At 26.2% G+C, this 21993-nt stretch overlaps 1 protein-coding gene across 8 annotated transcripts; it reads right to left on the reverse strand.

Moving 5' to 3' along the window:
* Window positions 1–7969: 7969 nt before the first annotated feature.
* LOC112601857 (serpin B4-like) lies at window positions 7970–21441 on the reverse strand. Of its 8 annotated transcripts, none has more exons than XM_025349750.1 (8): window positions 21150–21439; window positions 19071–19150; window positions 18822–19001; window positions 18426–18636; window positions 18150–18358; window positions 17890–18075; window positions 17693–17831; window positions 7970–8161 (listed from the first exon to the last, which is right to left on the reverse strand). In XM_025349750.1, exons 1-8 carry the CDS (start codon window positions 21157–21159, stop codon window positions 8022–8024), a joined length of 1155 nt encoding a protein of 384 aa, XP_025205535.1. In that variant the 5' UTR covers window positions 21160–21439; the 3' UTR covers window positions 7970–8021. The 8 variants fall into 8 exon arrangements, with proteins under 8 accessions (XP_025205535.1, XP_025205510.1, XP_025205520.1 ...); XM_025349725.1 differs by lacking the exon at window positions 7970–8161 and adding an exon at window positions 10757–10967; XM_025349735.1 differs by lacking the exon at window positions 7970–8161 and adding an exon at window positions 12844–13155.
* Between the last annotated feature and the right edge of the window lie 552 nt (window positions 21442–21993).

A 21993-nucleotide genomic window follows, 5' to 3' on the forward strand; every position in this document is an offset into this window, starting at 1 on the left:
AACCTAATCTATATATTGGTGTCAAATATCTGGAGAGTTTGGTATGAATTCTAGATTGAAATACTTTTACGGAACCGAGATAAAAATATATGTCTATGCGGGCTAACGATTGACCGCCTACACTGTTCACAGGAAGATAGAAAAGTTACAAACAGACGAGGAAAGCGCGTAAACATAAAACTTACAATGGAAACGACGGTGAACGTAATTACGTAAACGACTCAGATAATTGTACTCTTATACATGTCAAATCCCACCGCTTTCGATTTCATACAGTAGCTGCGTGTAATACATATACAACGTTATTATAATTATGATATACGAGTAGGTACGTATAATATTTTAATTTATAATATTTACATCACGTGATCGGCAGGAATAGAATATGAGAAATGCGTACACAGTTAGTGGAAATTCAGTGGCGTGCCGACGAGGCTTTTTCGGAGCAATTTTCTCGAGGAGAACCCGGCCGATTGATGCGTGGGTGGTTAAAATATGTCCACTACGTTTGTATGCAAACCACGCCTGTTCTCCGTGTACTACCGGTTTGGTTTTATGTACATCATGATATCGAAATCGGCCGAGCGGCAAAATTTCGAACGCGTATAATACAATAATCTAATACAATACGGGTTGGACTCGGGTGTGAATAACGTTATACACGCAAACGCGCATGGCCGGTATATATTTTCTGTATCATAATATATTATAATATCGCGTGTAAGGATAGCGTACGGTGGCTATCCGTGCAAATAAGTTTACGTACACCGTTGTAATAACAGGCATAATAATATAATATTATACATAATAATATGAAAACGGTTAAATCAAACGGGGCCGTCGGATTGTAAACAATGAAAAGGTCCGACGGGGTAATAATAAAATTGTGCCCGTCCGACATGTAACAACGGGATTTAGGTAGTATTCGCAACGTCTCCGTCGTACGCAAAATACCTGCTGTTTAACTACGACCGTTTAGTGCACTGCACACGTAGGTAGGTATATAATATGGTGTATTGTATTATAATAACCGTTAAAGCAGTAAAGGTCAGAAAATCCGGACGAAATCGTTTGCCCCGTTTAATGTATGGATACGTCTACACGCTTTTCTACACACGATTTTTTTTATAGGCAAGTTTTTCTATTCACGAAGTTCGGAAGACACGCGCGGAACTCATTCTTTCAAATTTAAATTTTAAACACACATGGAAATTTTCATGAAAATCATCTGCCCGAAAATTTACAATAAAAAAAGGAGGTATTATTTTTGACAAAAAAAAAAAGGTTTGCACACGACTGTACAGAATATTACTCGAACGGCATAAAAAGTCAGAACATTTTTAAAAAAAAGTCTTTTAGCGCGTGCCTATATGCCTACTACAAAATTTCAGGAATCAGAATTTGAATAATCTCATAAATAAAAGATAAATCGAAGATATACATATTATTTTGTGAACACACTGTATATATATATATATTATATAGACACTGCACGCGTGTGTTATATACAGCCATCGTCGTGTTGGCATTGTTCCCCCGTAAACTTTGATATCTCCAATCTGCAGCCCGCTGTTGTGCAGTGAATACACAGGTACATCATCGTGTTTACGTAGCTATATGTATAAGCGTACTTATAGGACATTGGGGATAATATTTTATGTATGTGTGTGCGTGTGTGTGCTAAAGCGAATCAGATAATACGACCGAAACCCTCTTCAGACTGCGCGTTTTCCGTTAAAACGTGATTCGTACAGGTATATACAGACCATTAATAATAGCGCTACGATAATAATATTATATTATAATATTGTGTTGTTATTGTTGATACCTACTCGATTTAAACCTGCCCACGACCGCGATTTTCGAGCGAATTTTAACTCTCCTCTACTTTCAAACTTTCTTTTACAAATCAATTCGTTTAGTTTTTTTATACTGGCCTACCTAAAACATTACCTATTGAGTATTGACCAAAATCGTCGTTGTTGAATTTTTGCTTTTCAGTTTTATAAGAACACCTATTAAAAAGTTACCATATAGTCATTTTTTAATCTATATTTTAGTTGATGGGTACGTGGTTACATTTTGGTTCTTTTAAAATTCTACCTACGTATTTTATATTTTATATTTTATGTTTTATACGGACCTAAATGCAACTGTAAAATACATTTTAGTACATTTTTTTCACTTAAAATTTCAATTTTTAAAACACTTTAATTTACGAGTGATTATTAATTAGTTAACTGTTAAATAAACATCATCAATCTTGTATATAAGCTATACTGTGCAGTGTGCAGAGATTTTCACAATATGGTCGAATGCAAATTTCCAATAACTCGTTGCGCACACCATCAACGCAAATATTTACCGGAATCTAAAACGACATAAGCATGACTTATTTATAAGGGTTAATTTTATGTTTAATTATATTGTATACATAACATATAATCGCATCTCTAAATAAATTGTTAATTTCCACCAGTGTGTTATAATATTCGCGTAAGTACTATAGCTGCGGCACTAGTTGACCGTTTCCAAAGATAATGTTTTATACTTTGTATGTGCAAACTGTGTATAACATCAAACAATTATTTATCGTTCTTTATCCGATAAAAACCAAATATTATTTTAATCCAAACAGAGAAAACAATGAATTATCGTCTGCAGGGTGCATTAAAAATCACTTAGTACGCGAATATTGTTATCAGGAAATAAAGGCATACAATTATATGAAAAAAATTACCATCATATCGCATGGTATTAACCACTGAATTTAACGACAATCAATTATCATAATATTTTCACGATATATTGCATATTATTGTTTAAAAAAAAATGTATGTATTTTAGGTGGGTGACTAAAAAAAAATACCATAGTCAGTAAATTCAAAAAAATATTTTTTGTAATCGTTTTTTTTTTTTTTTTGCAAGAAATGTTATTATTAAATTATGAGCCATGCGTTAAGTCGAGTTTCACAATTATAATTAATTAATTAAATACTTATGGACTGAGCTGGAAAATGTAATTTAAAAGTGCAGAGCATAGTAAAAAAAATATAAAAACGTATAGGTATTCCGCAAAAGGTCCTTTTAACTGAACCGTGTTGGAACAAAGTACATTAAGCGTAGTCATCATCAAGTTATATGAACATACTATTATTTAATATAATATATTCATTCTTGACATACCTAAGTAAAAACCATTAACGTAGTATAATTCTTCAAACTTATTCGTTTTAATGTTTTAATTAACTTTTAAAAACATCTGGTTAAAAATAAATTGCATGCCGGAATGTCGCGCCTGATATTTGGTAGGTAAAACAATTAACATTTTTAATTAAAAAAAAAAAGAATAAAAATACTTAAATTTCCCCTCTAAACGCATACGCCTAAATCACACGCTAAGTACAATTTTAAGTAAAATCGCATGGATGTTATGAATATTATACTAATGGAGTTTACGCGGAAACCACCTTGACTATTGCAGTAAAATAGATTTCTACGTTCTACTTTCGTACGGATATTTTGAGAACTTCCAGGTTAATGTGAATGATATACTTAAAAAAAAAAGAGAACCCTATCAATAATATACCACTTTGGTAAATTAAAATCTCGTTAAAAGGTGAAGTCAAGGGTCCGAAAAAAATATGTTTCGAGCAGATTTCCGTTATAATTCAATAAATTTTGTAAAACCTTAAAATTGTATTTTTAAATATAGAAATTAATTAATAATTGAGTATAAAACATGAAAGAAATACGAAATTTAAGTACAATCGCTTATTAATAAACATTATTTTTTCACTAATGTTAATTTATGTTATAATTAGATATGTAAAATTTAAAAATATTGTTTTTCAATATTTTCTACTCAAAATTTATATTTACTTAAAAGTGAAATCTTCAAATAATTTGTCTGTTACAAATATATCATTAATTTAATGTTGATAACAGACAATTTTGTCCCACGATAATGTGGTTCATCCAGTTACTTTACAAGAAAAAAAATATAAATAATATAAGTTAATAATTTTATTTACATATTATCAATAGTATATAGTTAATATAATTAATTCAAGTGTATAAAATATTACGGTCGGAACTATGTATATAGTTCATATTATTTGAGTTATTTGAGCTTTAATGAAATATTTAAATTAAAAATACTGTTTTACTATGTAAATATACCTCAGGTACCCATATGTATTGTAAATTCATAAAAATCGTAACATATTCAATTTTCACAAAAGACAGACTACCTTTTAAAGAATATTTTTGTATTCTATCAAATATACATATATACATGTATGTATATATTATTTAACGGGACCATAAAATATGCTCGTTTTATGCTGCAAATGTTTGCTTTGGTCTATATTATATAGATTTGGGTACCGCGGTTGAAGCTAAATTTTACTGTATTAAAATATGTTCTCTATATACATTAAATATAGGTACTTATTTAATTGGTAATGCGTAAATATATACAATATACTTATTATAAAACCTTTTAAATAGTTTATAACGAGGTTAACCACATTAATCAGGAACAAAAACACATTAAAATTTACATAGACAATCTTTGCACAGTGCTAGTATTATTTTATAAATATATTAAAAAAAATACTTAAATAAAACGCTTAACATCCAACCATGTGTAGCCTTCAGAAATATTAATCTTTATTATATTTTAGGTACCTATTTATTTTTTATTTTTTTAATATATAGATGCGTGTGTACACCGAGCAACGAGTAGTGTAATATATAACCTACCATGAATATCATAGGTACTTACAAACTACTAACTACAAAATACAAATACAACTCTGAAAATGGGCGGATTTAAATGAAACTTGTACAAAAAAAAAAAAATCATTTAAATATTATAATTACCGAGCAGCAAAAAACCTAACAAACCAACGTAAACAATTTCACCATAGACAAATGAATTATATTATTGCTATAATAACATTTTTATTTGATTTTTAATAAACGCATTAAAATATATTAATAATATAATATGTATTCATGAATAATGTAGTATATATTATAATATACCTGTTAATAATATTAAGTTCAGCGTATGGAATAAAAATATAGTGTGTACAATATATTAATTCACTTTTCAATTGTTAATAGACAGTTGTTGGTTAAGATGTAGGTACGATATAAAACAAAAATAAAAAGTATTTTTCCATTTCAAATAATTCAAACACAAAAAAAAAAAAAAAACAAATTATTAAATACCTAATAAATTGAATAATAAAATGAAAATGTAATAGGTAATATTTTATAGTTCGCTATCTATATTACATACTGTCATACTGATCGGTTTATTTTCTATTATTAAATTCAATCACGTTACGTAGCAAGTTAAGCAATAGAAACTCACTTTGATCATGTTAACGGATAAAATTAATTGTTCTATTGTGAATAAGATACTATAATGGGTACATGATGACAAATTTTTTAATTAATAAAACAAATAAAATAAGTATTATACATTAGTCAAGGAAATAATTATAATTTAAAAGTATAAAAATAATAATTATACAAATATATTACCCATGTGACAATGTAATACGCAGTAATAGGTATGGTTAATGAACGATATTATACATTGGGTACATAAATACGTTTAAAAAAATATTGTTATAAAAATATAAACTCACGAATCTGTCAAATGGTACACAAACAATAGACATACTGTTATCGTTATGTATGAGAGATAACTTATCGCCACGATGATAGTGATTCCATGCAATACTATGTTAACTTTATAATAAGTATCTACCTATACGTACATGTGGTATGATTTTATTTTTATTAATCAATAATTTAAAACCTGGAACGTATCATGTAGATTAAATATTTCATACGCACTAAACACTATGGTGACATATCGGTATAACAAACACTAACACAATTGACAATATTTTATTACATGGAATTACTACCTATGTAATGAAATCGATCTGACGTGACTCGCATGAACGTGATTACATAAAAATTGCAACGAATGACAATAATATGATAAATCTAGACACTATAAATATGTTTAAGTAAAACGCGCCATTTTCATCGTCATTAACGCAAATAATTGCCAAAAACGTGAAAAAAAATATCGTTAGCAAAATTTGAATTTGAGTTTTTAACTACTTATACAATACATAATGTTAGTAATGTTACGAATTCATTTTTCTGATGTCTAACAATATTACTAGTAAGATGCATTTTTTTATGCATCAATATTACATATTATTTCTAACGAAATTTCATCACAAAACGTATATGTTACTTTGCTAAACACGCCTAACCTTAGATTATCTTTTCCTATCTCATGAACATGGAGTATTTTAAATTAGTATGTAGGTATATCACTTTCTATAAAACGCTCGAGTATATTTAAAAAATCATAAATATAGATACTTAAAAATGCTATTAATTTATATAAAAACATTTTTAAGTAGATTCATCACAAATGTATGAGTAACAAATAAGTTGAGAATTCACTAAAATTAATCAACTTATAATTTAATAATTAATACCTATATTACTGCTTTTGATTAATATTGCAGCATTCTAATAAACATCAGTGTGCTTCTATGGTATAGTGGTACCATATAACCATATATACACATGGGTTGTTCCGTTTAATACATTGACTAGATTCATGGATAATATTACGAGTATTATCATGACAGTAGTATTATTTTTTTGAAGATTCTCCTGGTGTTGGAGAATAATAAGTATATAATCAGTTGATTACACTAAATTTAAAATACAAAATACTTTAAGTTTCTGTTTTGGCAACCTAATTTAAATAAATGTTTATCATTAATAAATTATTTTTGTTCGTTTTAAGACAATATGAATAACTGTAAATTACTACTAATATTTGTTAGAATGCAATACACACAAAAAAAGTGTTAATTATTAAAATACATTAATTTAAATTCTTTAATATTATTGGTTATATTTTATTAGTTTAATTTTAATCTCTAGATAAAACAGATATAATTAATAAAACCACTTACCTGTCATACGATCATCGCAAAAAATAACTTTCGTAGCGTTCAAGGAGAATCTACTCTAGATATATACCTATTGGTAATTTTATAAATTATTTATTTAACTCCAATTTTCAGTTTGCTTAAAAGTACCCAATACAAATTATTTACAAATTAGGTACTGCCTATGATCAAAATTTATCATCATATAATATCAAGTACAATAACGGTCTAAGTATACCTATAGTTGGAGTCTCTACCTGAATAAAAACAATCTATAAAAATTAATTTTAATTTTTTATACACAGCAACTATTTAGTACCTATTCATTATAAATCACGTATGGTAATACGTAAATTATACTGCATTACTTATGGTAAAAGAAGGTAATATAAAATTGTGAGCCGGAAACACACTCACTCATATTCATTGGTGCTTATTATTTTCATAAATGAAAAAAATAAATATTTAAATTATAAGATAAGGGACGTTCACTTTAGTAATTTGGATATTTTTTTTAAGGGAAACTTAATGAATAAATTTTATTAATAAAAGTATAACTAAACCGAGCAATTCTCTGGAGATTATAATAACCAAATAATCTAATAAAAAAAGATAAGCACTTAAGGAAAAAACTTCCTAGTAAGGAAAAAAACACAAAACAACTAAATCTCAAATCAATTGTTTTCTTGTAAAACGAGGAGAAATTCCAAGTTAAAATACTAATAAGTAACTAAATATTATAATTAATAAGTGATTTATAATAATATTATATAATAAAATATTTTTAAATATACTATTTATCATCCATTCCTATCATCTAATGATTAAATTATAATCCAATGTTTTTTATTGATTAGTAATTTATATAGATGATAAATTTAATGAATATATCGTTTAAAAATACAAAATGTAAAAATTATAATTTTATTATATCAATAAATAAGTAGTAATGGTTTATGATATTATTTTGGTAAAGTATTTAATAAATTATGATAAAATAATGGTATAAAAGACTTATGGCTTTGTAAGACGGCCCTGAAATAAAACGTCGTCCGTACGAGAGAGTATCACGATGACGAACGGATGATCGGCGTAGAAATCAACGTTCGGCGCTGGTTCCGGAATCCACGCACTCATTAATGCGAATTGCATTCCTGTACGTAAATCACATACAAGATAATGGTGAGTTTTTTTCTATATTTATATTTTTCCGTCGACAATGTTCAAAACATATTAAACATTGTATATAAAAAAAAAAAACCAATAAGTAAAATATATTTCAACCCCAATATCATATACACATTATTACAATATATACACATAAAAATATGATATACGTATAATATATTTTCATACAACAAACACAAATGCGCACAAAAATTCAAAGCGATTGGACGGACCAATAAAAAAGCTTCTTCTTTTTTTTAAAATCACAACCAGCTTATGTAATATCTATATAAAAGCATAATACTTTGTGTATTGCTTGACCTGGCTCTGACGTATATAAAGTGCATAATATAATATAATACATATAAACGAATTTGTTTAATTTAAAAAATATATAAGGGTGTCAAAACATGTTACAATTACATAATTATTATTATATTGCCAGTTAAACTGCGATAGAGCAATAAGACGATGAACTATAACTGTAATGCTACATTTTATACATATATATATATATGTCTTAGCGATGGTTCAATCAAATTCATCGTCGTGCACTTATTACCTAACTCCAAAATCTTTGTTTCTGTGTTTCAAATAAAAATCTATGATGGCCAAATTTTTAGAACTAATTTATATGGGTTTTAAGTATATTTAAATATTCGTATAAGTCTTAGAGTTTAAGCACGGTAAACGGATAAAGAAATATACACTAATAATATATATCTGTGTGTGTGTTTTTGTATGTATTATATAGTATGTTGGTGGTAATTGTTATGGTACTAAGCCTGTATAAACTTTAAAACTTAACATAACTATTTGAATATTTAATAGAAATTCATAATTCAACTCATAAAGTATTTACGTAAATTAGTTCTATATAGATTTGCTATCTAAGATTAAAAATAATAACCACGAAAACAATTTTAAATTTTTTCTTCCTACTTCCTAGCATAGATGAACCAAAAGTATTGTAAACTTAAAACTTATTAATAATTAAAATTGGCTCCCAAAGCACAGTAAGTATTTTAAATTATTATTTCTCAAAAATATTAGTAAAAAAAGAATTACGGTTGGAGAAACCCTAAATAAATAATAATTCATATTTTAATAAGAACTAAAATATGTAATATTATTTCAACATTTCTTATTACTATTATTTTTACATTTATAATTATTATTATTATTATTTTTAAAATTTTTATAATTACCAAAAAGGCAGCATTTATTTGACCTAACCATGACAGACATCCAAGGTAGGAGAGCCCCTAAAATAATTTTCAAGCTCACCAAAAATATTTCATGTTCGATGATTTTTTTTATGGATGTTGCAACAATCTGTTATTGCCTTTTAAAATCTTTTAAAAAATTGGATATATTTTGATCTACTAATATTATTATACCTATTTAACTGCTGTTTAACATACAAATTAAATAAAAATATTTTATTTTATTAAAAGTATTTAGCGCTAAAAACTATCACATTTTTAAAAATTTGGTATTATATACAAAATAGGAATATACTTATTAGCTTCCCACGCTTAAAACATTGATCTCCGCTTAATATGCTAAGCTGATTGACACTATACCTACAATGGAGATTCACGAAATATATTCACCCCCTTATTTTCTTTAATAATGCAGTTATTCAAGATCTGTTTATTAAAATTTTTAATTTAACTTAAATAAGTAGGTACCATATATTTTTGAATATTTCAGATTATTTGTTTCACTTAAGAAGCGTTCTATGATAAAAACTTTTTTTTCTTTTAATAAGAACCACCCATTTTTACTTTAAAGTATTCAGTAAATAATTTTTATTTTGAAAATACTGATGTATCTTAATTAAAAAACATGAGTAGATTCTAAATTATTATTTATAATGTACTTAGGATAATATACCATTATACAAAGCCGGAAGCCAAGCTATACTTGTACACAAAACTAAAACATGTTATATATCTTTTATACTTGTTTAGTGTTTAGTCATATTTTTATTAGTTATTATTCAGACAAATATCAAAAATATTGTAAAATGTGTATAGATTAATATAACTTAATACTATAATTTTCAAATTAACTAAAAAGCAAACGACGGCTATTCTTCCTAGTTTATCAAATTTATAATAAGATAATAGATAATATATTTAATATTTTATGTATAAGCACATCTATTATCTTTAATACATGATGTTTAATATTTCGGAAATTACTTGATCAAATTTAAATTTATGTAACTATAAATTGACATTTAAAAAAAAAATTGTCTGTCAAGTATGTAAGTCTTTCTCAAATGGTACAAAAATCACAAGTATTCAAAAATATTAGTCTCTAAGTTTATTTAAAAATTCCAGAGATATGATTTAGAATACCTGCATTATTAAAGAATAAGGGGGTAAGCATGCTTGGTGAATCAATCTGTATATTAATATGATGAGTATTAAGCTTATAAATATAACACTCACTATATTACAGTGCTTGTAATAAACACGCAGTAACCACTGCAAAATATAAATTGTTTTAGAAGTCGTGTTCGAAATTCTATAAAACATACAGTGAAAAGGTGCAACCACGAAAACAGAAAGTCGTATTTTCAAAAATAATATAATTATGACATATATGACGTTATATAAATACAATAATGAAACGTCGTTCATGGATTCAACAGGCGGCCAAGAAACAAGACGTCATCATTGCGCGACACTATCGCGACAACAAAAGGATGGTCAGCGTAGAATTCAACATTTTCCGGCGGTATGATCGGATATCTGGCACTGTACTTCACCATTATCATTGCTGCACAATATATATACATTTATATATATATATATATATATACACATCATATATGTTCATACAGTAATATTTACAGTATTTATTAACACAAATAAAGGTGACTATGGAAAAGACGCGAATTAAAACAGCCTGCGTTGGACAAAGGACAGCTCAAAATAGCCATCACTTACAGATTATTATATTTCTCCACAGAAAATTAACATTAGAGATTACAATTGGATTATTTTTTTTTTTTACATATTATTTTGCTTGATAAATTACAAAATCGCAGGCCGCTTTATTACATATATAATAATATGCCCGCACACTTTACCCATATATACACCAAGATGATTAATGTTGTTAAAAAATTATGATCACATTCTGACAAAATTCCAATTAAGGTGCTGTCATACACAAAAAATGGCATAACACATAAACAGCGACATTAAATTTATTAAAAGCCAACGGTTTTAAACGAGTGTAAATAAGCATAGGTCGACAATCACATAATATTAGCCTAAAATAAATAATAACTTCAAAATATGGCTTAACTAAAGCTGTCGATCAACAACTACAAAAGACATAATATGTTGATATAATAACGGTGGCGTTATAAACAGAGTACGCATCTACTGATGTATCTCTCCCCCTCCCCCCGAAAAAAAATGTTACAAAGACGTATCACAAATCACAGACAAACTTGATAATTGATATGCATTGTTGTTGGAGTGTTAACCAATTTTATAAAAACTTTAACTGATTTGGTTACCACGTGTTAGTTGTGATCACTTAAGCGAAAATATAATTAACAATTGTTCACAGTGCTTATACAGACTGTATAAAGACCAAAAAATATTTTTTTAACATACATTAAAAATAATATGTTATACTGTTGTCTGTTGTAGTGATAAGTGATAATGTAGTCAAACACGAAGTTGAAAAAAATAAAGATGGTATTAAAATATCGATGTTAGAACTTCACAAAAAATTTGAATTTTACATATCAATACGGAATATAATGCATATCTTATCATAGTTACCTATAACTTATAAGCAATTCGGTAAACAAACGAATTAAAAAATAAATAAATTAAAACTTTTTGAAAACCTTGCTTGAGTATTTATATTGCATATATAAATAATATAATAATCGACATCTAATAATTAAAATGTTAAAACGTACATAATACGTATGCTAAATCGTTTAGTCGAACAGAATCGCTAACACAGAAAAGTCGGACAAGGGCGACGTACCTACATAATATAAAGGTGTTAAATTAAACGCAAAAACAGCCGGATGCAACCAAATGGTTAGGGACACAATAATGGCGTAGTACACAATTATTTGTCACAGTACAATAATAGTATTAAATAGAACCTACGTATAATTATCATGAAATGATGTTTGCCGCCATACTTCTATTAATAAGTACCTATACACCGCAGTTATAATGTATTAATCGTCACCACAATTATCATAGTTTTATCGGATGGATTTGAATAATATTTACGTCGACATAATAAAATTACAACAGAACGATTATTTCGATTAAACTGCGACACCCTGATAAACTTTCGTCTATGAATTATATTTGATCAAAACCCGCAATCGGTGCATAACATGCAATGCAGTATATTATTAAAATAATATTTAAAAGGTATAGTCAGGTGCATGGAGGGTTGTAAAAGGGGACTGAGTCAATTTTGAAATTTTATAATTATTGCCACCATAATACTATATATTCCACGTAGTTTTTATTATCAAAATACCTGATTTATTTACTTTGTGTTATTCAAATTATCAATAAAAAAATGATGAGAAATTATTTCAACCAATACGGATATCATTATGTACAACGTTTTTCTTTATCTAAAAATTAATAACATTGACCAATTCTCTTTTACCCGCACACCGGTTTATTTTTAATCAAATATTTAATCATCGTAAAATATTGTTGAGAATGTTTATTTTATAATTATACTATGGTATGTAAGTTGTGAGTAGTATAAACGTCTGATGATACAATTATGTTTCACTGGACCACTGTGAGTTGGTGCATCGCTTAAAATTTTGACAGACGGCCTACAAACAATATGTCGTTGTTGCGAGAAATTATAGAAAACATGAAAGGATGATCAGCAACAAAATTAACGACGGGAGGCGGCGGAGCTGGATAAGGTAAGCTCGTTAACATAAACACCAAACCTGCACAAATATAAATCAAACATAAGTAACATACGATAATATATAATAGCACTATAACTGTAGATAATTTCAATAATATATATTTTTAATATTCAAAAAATTTGATTATATGAAAATGAAATTCCGTACATGATGTATTAAAGAAACAATTATAAATGCATAAAATACTACAACGAGGACGCACGGATCACAGACCCCGCCATAGATTAAACCGCATAAAAATCGATCGCGCAAGACTTAAATAAGCAGACAGTTTACGAAATTTAAATGACCGCGTTATTAATAATAAGCCGTTCTACAATAATTATTAACGAACATGACATTAAATTACAGTTATGATGAAAACAATAACATTCACTTAAAATAATCAAAGCTAGCTAATGTAGCCAGATATTTATTTTCACACGCAATGAGACTAAAATAGGTATTGCGCTATGATGGATATTGGAGACCTATACAATATTATGATTGTTCACTTGACCCACCTCTCATCAACTTAATATTTTTATTAGTAAAAAATAAATAGATAATATTCAAAATTTATTGTTATATTAATTATACATAATATAACTGTTAACTTAAAATCAAAAATGATAAAATTTAAACGGTTTTGATAAACGGCCCATAAATAAAAGGGTCTTTGTTCTAGAAATGATCAAAACAACAAAAGGGTGATCAGCAACAAAATTTACTTTGGGTAGTGGTGCAGGAAGTCTTAGTAACATTACATTTATACCTGTACAAACATAAAACAATCTTATAATAAAATACACAATAATGCCAGTTGTTTTAAAAAAAAATAAAGAAAGCATAGAAACAAACGTGCAAGTCACAAAAAAATAGGTATATAATGAAATTCACAAATTAACCAATTGTTAGAAATTTATTAGATATGATGAATTTAACATAAAAAATATTATGAATCTGCATACATTGCATTTTAGAATCAAACTGCAATATACATATTATTTATTTACCAATCACCACTACCTAAGTTAATGACAGTTATCTAATAACAATCTTTGAGTTTAAGCACTATATTAATAAAATAAATGAAAATAAAAATACTTAGAATTTAGTTTTGAAGTCAACAGTATTAATACTGCAGCACAAAAAAATTATACCATCAGTTATAACACTTATTACTCATAACCTTTGTTTAGTTATTTTATAAAAAGTTGTTACTAGTATTTATAATAACTCGTACTTTATATTTCAAACACTGTTCAGGAAACTAACTTATTGATGATATAAATATTAATAAATTTTAGATTTTACGTTCAATTATTAAATAAAAATTAAATATAATACAACTGAAAAGTTCAGATACGTTAGTTTTAATTGGGTGCAATGTATTTATTTGCTGGAAGTTAATAAAAATAAACAAAAATCATAATTATTTTACTATTTAGATAAATATGTAAATTAATTAATTAAAAAACGCACTAAGGTAATAGGTACCATAATTTCACAGAGTAACTATTTTTCCAGTGAAAATTATATGAGAATAACCAAAATGCGATAAAATAACAAAGGTGAACGGATGATCAGCTCTGAATGTACTTCTATTTTTTGTTCCTGGGAAACTCATACTGTTGTCCATAGACCAGCCTGTTGAACACATTAAGGTCATACCATAATAACAATTGACAATAGTTTTTTTTAAATAACAACCCAAATGGATATATGATCTTAGAAAATAAAAAGCTGTGTAACATAACAAATAATACATAAAACGTATACAAATAAGCAATTTATTATGGTAAATAATAGGTTTAGTGCTCAACCAAAGGTCTTACATTCAATTAGAATACATGATTATAAAAATATATATATAAATATTTTAGCTATTTGATATTATTGTTATTAATTAACAAGGTATATTATATAAAAAAAAAAAAAACTGGATTTAAATTTAAATTAAATAAATTTTAACAAGAACATTGAAACTAAACATATTTAATTAAATAATAATAAAACAAAAAACAATTTAAAAAAATTAACAATATAATTAATAGAAAATATATATATTAATATAAATATATATATTAATATAAATATATATATATATATATATATATATATATATACACACATGTATATATGGGTATCAGCTTTTCACAGAAAATTAAACAATCAACTTTCACAAAATATATTACTATGTGCATAATAGCATTTTATAAAAATGCAATTGATTGTATTTTATAATTTTTATAACTTTTGTTCAAATTAAATAGTTAAAAACTGAAATATTAAATTGTTCATCATATGTAATTAATTATAGTATAAAAAATAAATAATGAAAATATTCACCAGAAATGTACTCAAATGTATGATGTGAAATAAATAAAAATACTCTTTAAATAATTTAAATAATATATCAATATTAACAACAATATTAATTATTTAACTCTGAAAAATAGTTTTCAATAAGAAAAATAGTTAGAAAATACAAACATTTATGTTTGAGAATATGATTAACATGTGCGTTAAGGGCTAACAATAATAAACTAACTATGAGATAATAAAAATGTATGAAAATACTGATAAAATTGAAATGGGTAACTATTAATAGGATAACATTTGAATTTTAATTTTCAGATAAATTTTGTATTCGGCCAGAAAATAAAAGTTCATTGTTTTTGCCCATTATAAAGAAGATGTATGGACAATTTGCAAAAAAGTCAACTTCTTCGTATGCTCTGGGGGTCATCAAACACCGGGTAAGCATAATCATTCCTAATAACATAAGCATATATTTGTATTAGAACATATACTACCCTAGATTATTTACGGTAAATTTAAATGTTATCAATTATTACATCAATTACATTTACTATTTGTAATAAATGCATACAAATTAATCAATAAAAAATAATACTTATACAGTTGTTAACAAAATAGATTTTTAAAAAATAACTATAATAATATATACCCCACTCAACAAAGTTAAAGTTGATAACAACATGAATTATCTAATAATAAATGTACATATTTTTTTAATGGAACATTAAAGTTCTTCTCTTATAATATGTTGTGCCAATGAATCAATTTTGGTCATTCGACCTACAAAAATAATGCTACTAACTTTAGTTAAAATAAAAAAAATAAAAGGATGATCAACAATAAAATCTTTAGGTTCATTCATTTTTAAACATCTCTTCATACGGATTGCCATACCTAATAATATTTTAAAAATTTTTACTCAGCTTATAACTTTTATTATACATACATTGAGTTTTATTTTTTTAATATTATATTAATGAAGAAAAACAACACCAAAGTTTGTTATTATTATTTCACATAAGTGCAATACAACAAAAAGAAAGTAATTAAATTTTGTTTTTATAGTTAGAATATTATATTATATTACACAAATTGTTTAAAATATTATTATTAAATACATCATTTAACCACTTTATAATAAGCTCTATAATTAATAATGTATTTTTAGTAAATTTTGTACTACAATAACTTTTTATTATAAAAATTAAAAAAAGCTACTAGATAGCCTTTGAAAAAATGGTGTCAAATTGTTGTTACAAATAGTTCTTTAATTATATATTAATAAAACGTTTTAATATTTTTTATTTTTTATATAATATAATTATAATTAACCAGAATAAGCTTTGATTACCAAAGTAGGATTCTAAAATATATACTCAAAAACTAAATTTAAAATAATATTATTACTACTTTAATTTTGAAAAACTTTTAATCAACTTATAAATTATTTTAAAAAGTATTTTAATTTTAGATCAAGTTATTTGACTCAGTTAATTTATGGTATGTACAAAAATGTTTAATATTATAAAATAATTAAAAAATTGCGATATTAAGCTTGATACATAAATATATAGGTAGTAAATATTAGTATATTATACTATATTTTTATAAGTTATTATTTATTAACAATTAAATTGGTCAATATGTATTTACATGCTTACATAAACAGAATTAAAAAAATAAATAATATTCTAACAATAGATAACCCAGCAAAATCTAATCTTATTCTTTTTACTGTTTTATTGTTTCACAATCACTTTGCCCTTTATAGTTTAGATAGTAAACTATTTTATAAACCATGTCTGATAAACTAACTTTTATATTGAGATACAGATAAATAATCAATATTAATTAAAATAAATTGTAGACGCATCATTTTAACATATTAGAAAGAGGAATTGATATACGAACCTTGGTTTAGTATAATTTTCATGACAAAATAGATAAATGACTAAGTCATAACATTAAGATAACACCTATTGATAGTATCTGATATTCAGTATTATTATAAAAAGATATTCCCAACAAGCTTTAAACATAACCATGCGTCCATGCATACAAAGTTGTAGACAACAAGTAAACCAGGATTTAAACATTTTAAAATGATTAAAAATTTACCATTCATGTGATGTATATAATTAATAGAAACAATATTAAATGTGTTAAATGTTATTTTTTCCTCTAAAATGTAGAAAAATGAACAATGATAAGTTAATAACCAAACACCAGTAAGAAAAATACAATTCATTACCTGTAGCTGCTGCAGCCTCAGTTCCTTTTTCATCGACATCAACATATGCCTTATGCATAACCTTACTCACGTACAAATTTTTATTTTCAACAATGTTAGAAAAGTTGGCTGCTGGTGTAAACATTGTTGGACATCCAAGCTAGAATATAATTTAAATAAATATATATAAATATATATTGTTTATAATATTTACTTACATTTGACAATATATTTTCTAATTTAATTGTTTGTTCCAATTTGAAACGAGGTAATTTGACTGTTACATGATACTTGGTCATTTTCTTTGAAATATCATGTAAGTTAATTTTTGAAAAATTATTCTCCAGCTCTTTCAAACCATCTTTAGCATCAGGCAATAAAATTAGCATTTTGAAAGCATGGTGCTAAACAGAAAAATATAAAATAATACATTTTTCCAAAATATTAAATTAATTTAAAAAAATAAAGCATTAGTCACTTCATAGGGTAATTCAAGTGCAGCAAATTTTAGGTCACTATCATGATAGTATTGCAAATCATGTCTTAAAGTCATCATTTTTACTGTTACTTTGTTACTTGGTGTCACATAAAAATAATCATCTTCTGCATCATTAAATTTATGTTCCCAACCACTTTTAAAATGCACAGCATTAGCCAATACTAAGACAGTGTCTCTATTAATGGAGCCTGTAAAGAAAAATTGGATCATTGCTTAAATTATTTATATTTAGTTATAAATCAATTATTAATTTACCTTTGGGAAATAAGTCATTGATTTTGTTATTGGTTTTGTTTAAGACCCAATTATTTAAATACTGACGTTGTTGTTCTGGCTCATTCACAAAGTTCAATTTTTCCATAGAAGATTTCAAATATTTCATAGAGTTTTCCACAAAACTATCTTTAACATTGAAAGCTGTATCCACAAACATTCCAGTCGCCAGTTTCAGATTATCATTCTCACTCTAAAATGGTATTAAATTACTAACATGCTTACAAAATTTAAAAGATTAATTTTAAACATAAATTACAGTGTATTTGGTAAAAACTAATATTCCATTGCTATAAATTTCATAATAGTAAAATAATAATAAAATTAAACAATTTAATCAATTAACAATAAATATCAGACATGAAATAATTTACTCACTATTAAATCTTCCAATAAATTCCTATAAGATTCCAGGGAATGGGTAGTTTTATTTAAATGAATAGTGGCTATCATTTCGTCAAATGTTTTTGAAGCTGCTCCAACGCTAGCCATAAACATAATCACATGAATACTGAATGGAGAATAGAAAATATTTCCTTTTTCAGTTTTGGCCAATTCCTAAATTATGATAAATTAATAATTAGGAAAAGCAATTAGTATTTATAGTAAAAAAAGTTAGTTTTTTACCTTGTACAAAGAAAATGAAAAATCATGATTTGCCAAGCTTAAAGCTTCTAAATTTGTAGTGAGTGCCATGTTTTTTGGATCTGAAATATGTATATAATAAATGTTTATTAATCTCCACTTAATAGTACGTATATTTAAGCTATTAATATACAAAATATTTAAACTACAAAATAATGTAATAGGAATTTCAATAAAAAAGTATTAATAAAATATAATTTAAATTTTATAGGTACAATTATGTTTTTGTATTTTTATTGTCAAATGAATAAATAGACACAAATAACATTTAAAATAATATATGATCATTTGAAAAATTAACGGCATTCTAATAACATTATAATTTATAATATTATATTGAACTATGTAATAAAAAATAATTGATTTACATAAAAAAAAAAAAAAAACTATATTTAATCCACTTATGAATGATGTGTCATCTAAAAATTAATGCAGCTTGACCTTCAATTTCATAAAATATTAGGTATGACAATTCAAAAATAATACATTAAGAACTTACTGAAATGGCAAATAACTATACAAATTTAATTACTATTTATTGAATGATATTACAATTTATAGGTCATTTAAAAAATGAACCCGAGATTAAATGTGTTCTCATCATAGTAAATTCCATCTATTCTTAACTTATTTCCACTTAGAAATAATAATTTAATTTCTATAGGCATATACATGAACAAATTTAAACAGGGATTCAAATGTAATTTTGATAATAAGATGGAATCTAAATTAATTCATACATGAAATTGTCTGTACATGTCTGTAGAAATAGGTAGGAATTTAATAGTTTTATATTTGTTGCATCAAAAATATCCATAAATATGTTACAATAAGAACCAGCCTGTGAATGGAAGGGTAATTAATAATGTAACTTTTTTCTGTTCATATACCTACATCGATATTTTCATAAAGACAACAAAATCTCGAAACATTTTATTTAATGCAACTTTAATCTAACATAAAAGAAAACAATATATATTTTAAAAATAAAAAATATTTTATAACCTATTTAATTTTATAAAGAAATACATTTTCTTCTTCTTTTATTAATTAACTAAAAAAAAATTATGTTTTATTTTTAAAACTGTCAAAATGTTTAAAAGTCTTTACTGCATAGGTCAGAAAAGTAAATCGTCAGTGTAATCTTTCGGAAACTGAGCAGATCCAGCATCCAGCTATAAGTAATTTTTAAAATACGAATATCAATATTCAATAGTATAACTTAACTTTGATGAACTTAGAACGCTATAAGACGTAAAATTATATTAGGTATCAAATACCTAGTCGAAGTAGATTTTACCTTGATAACGGTTTTCTTTTTCAAAACCGCGTATGAAGTTGTTGTCCGGCAGATCGCGAGATATAAGGATTTTTATTTTCCAAGGATCGAGGTGCTGCTTCGGAGACTCGGGAGCACAGACTGCGGTCTGCGGGTGGATTGTGTGAATATTCCTACCAATTTATTATTTATGATATTTTATAATAATAATACTTTGGTCAGGCGGGACAACAGTCAACAACAACAAACTAAATTGTACCGGCGGCCACCAATTACGTTTGCGGCAGCGGGTGGTACGACCATTAGATGAGCGGAATAAGCAGATTTTTAATAGGATGTTCAAAGTACACGGACATTTCCCCACTCACCATCAACATCGGTGACGTACATGTACATTTAACTTCGAATTTTTCTTCACAGATATTCCGAGAACCCGAATCGTCGTTAATTTGTTATTCATTATTATTAATTATTATTGTCGTTGTTTAAACATTACAAAATTACTAAACGAAAGCGCTCAGCAAACAGTAATAGGGCCAAATCGCCAAATATTACACCAACGGCGTACCTAACTTATGTAATCGCAATGTACAATAAATTACCTACCTATAAATTATAATTACACAAAATATTTTGAAATTGTACTTTGGATTCATAGGCAATATTTTAATTGAATCTTTTAAATACGATTATTAGAAAACCAACAAAATAATTAATTTAAATGACAATAGGACAAATAAGTAAATTAATAGTATACTTATAGTTATGTGAAAAGTACTTACCGTCACTCATAATATCGTTGGTAAATCTCGTTTACAGCGAACTAATACTTGGAAATGAATATGTGTTAAGTTCAATGAGATGATCGCGATTCGTGAGTAGCCGTAAAAATTATTTAATTAAAATTTGACAACTGGATGACTTTTTGCAATCAATTTCGGACATAAATAATCATAATCGTCCGCCGCGTTTGCGTCGACTGAAAAGAATGAAGAGTGAAGACGGTTTATGTTTTTACCAGTATTATAAATTATTATAATTATTAGTTTTATAATTCTGTTTAATATTATTGTTTAGAAATGAAATTTTCTCGGCAAATTATAGACGTTGTCACTCGTAGAGTTTCGTTGATAAGATAAGAGAATGGTAATACTGTCCACGCCCCGCCCACCCGTTCCGTCGTATAATACGATAAGCAGGTACGTTTTTATGCCGTGACATAATTTTCGAACGTAGATAATTATATAAAAAACTCAATAATAGCTGCTGGTGGTAAGTGCAATAGGGGCACGTCGACCTCGATATTTATGTTGTGGTTTCTAGTTACCCTGGGAATCTTTTTAAAGTCATCTACCGCTATATTGTAATGTAATTAGGTCTGTAAAATAACTTTACATATTTATACATTTATAAAATAGTCGGTATTAATTATTTTAAAGGTACCGACAGGAATTAACGAGAATACTGTATTAATAAACTATATGATTAAAATATTAATATCTATAAATCCAGAATAAAATGTACAGAATTACGTATACTTAAGGTCTTATACAGTCATTGCAGTCATACCTATTCAATTTAAATTCGGTAAATATAGTTTTATACAAACAGAGGTAACATTTGATA

Source organism: Melanaphis sacchari, unplaced genomic scaffold, assembly GCF_002803265.2.
Source record: "Melanaphis sacchari strain LSU unplaced genomic scaffold, SCAv2.0 Contig0_pilon_pilon, whole genome shotgun sequence".
Lineage (NCBI taxonomy): Eukaryota > Metazoa > Arthropoda > Insecta > Hemiptera > Aphididae > Melanaphis > Melanaphis sacchari.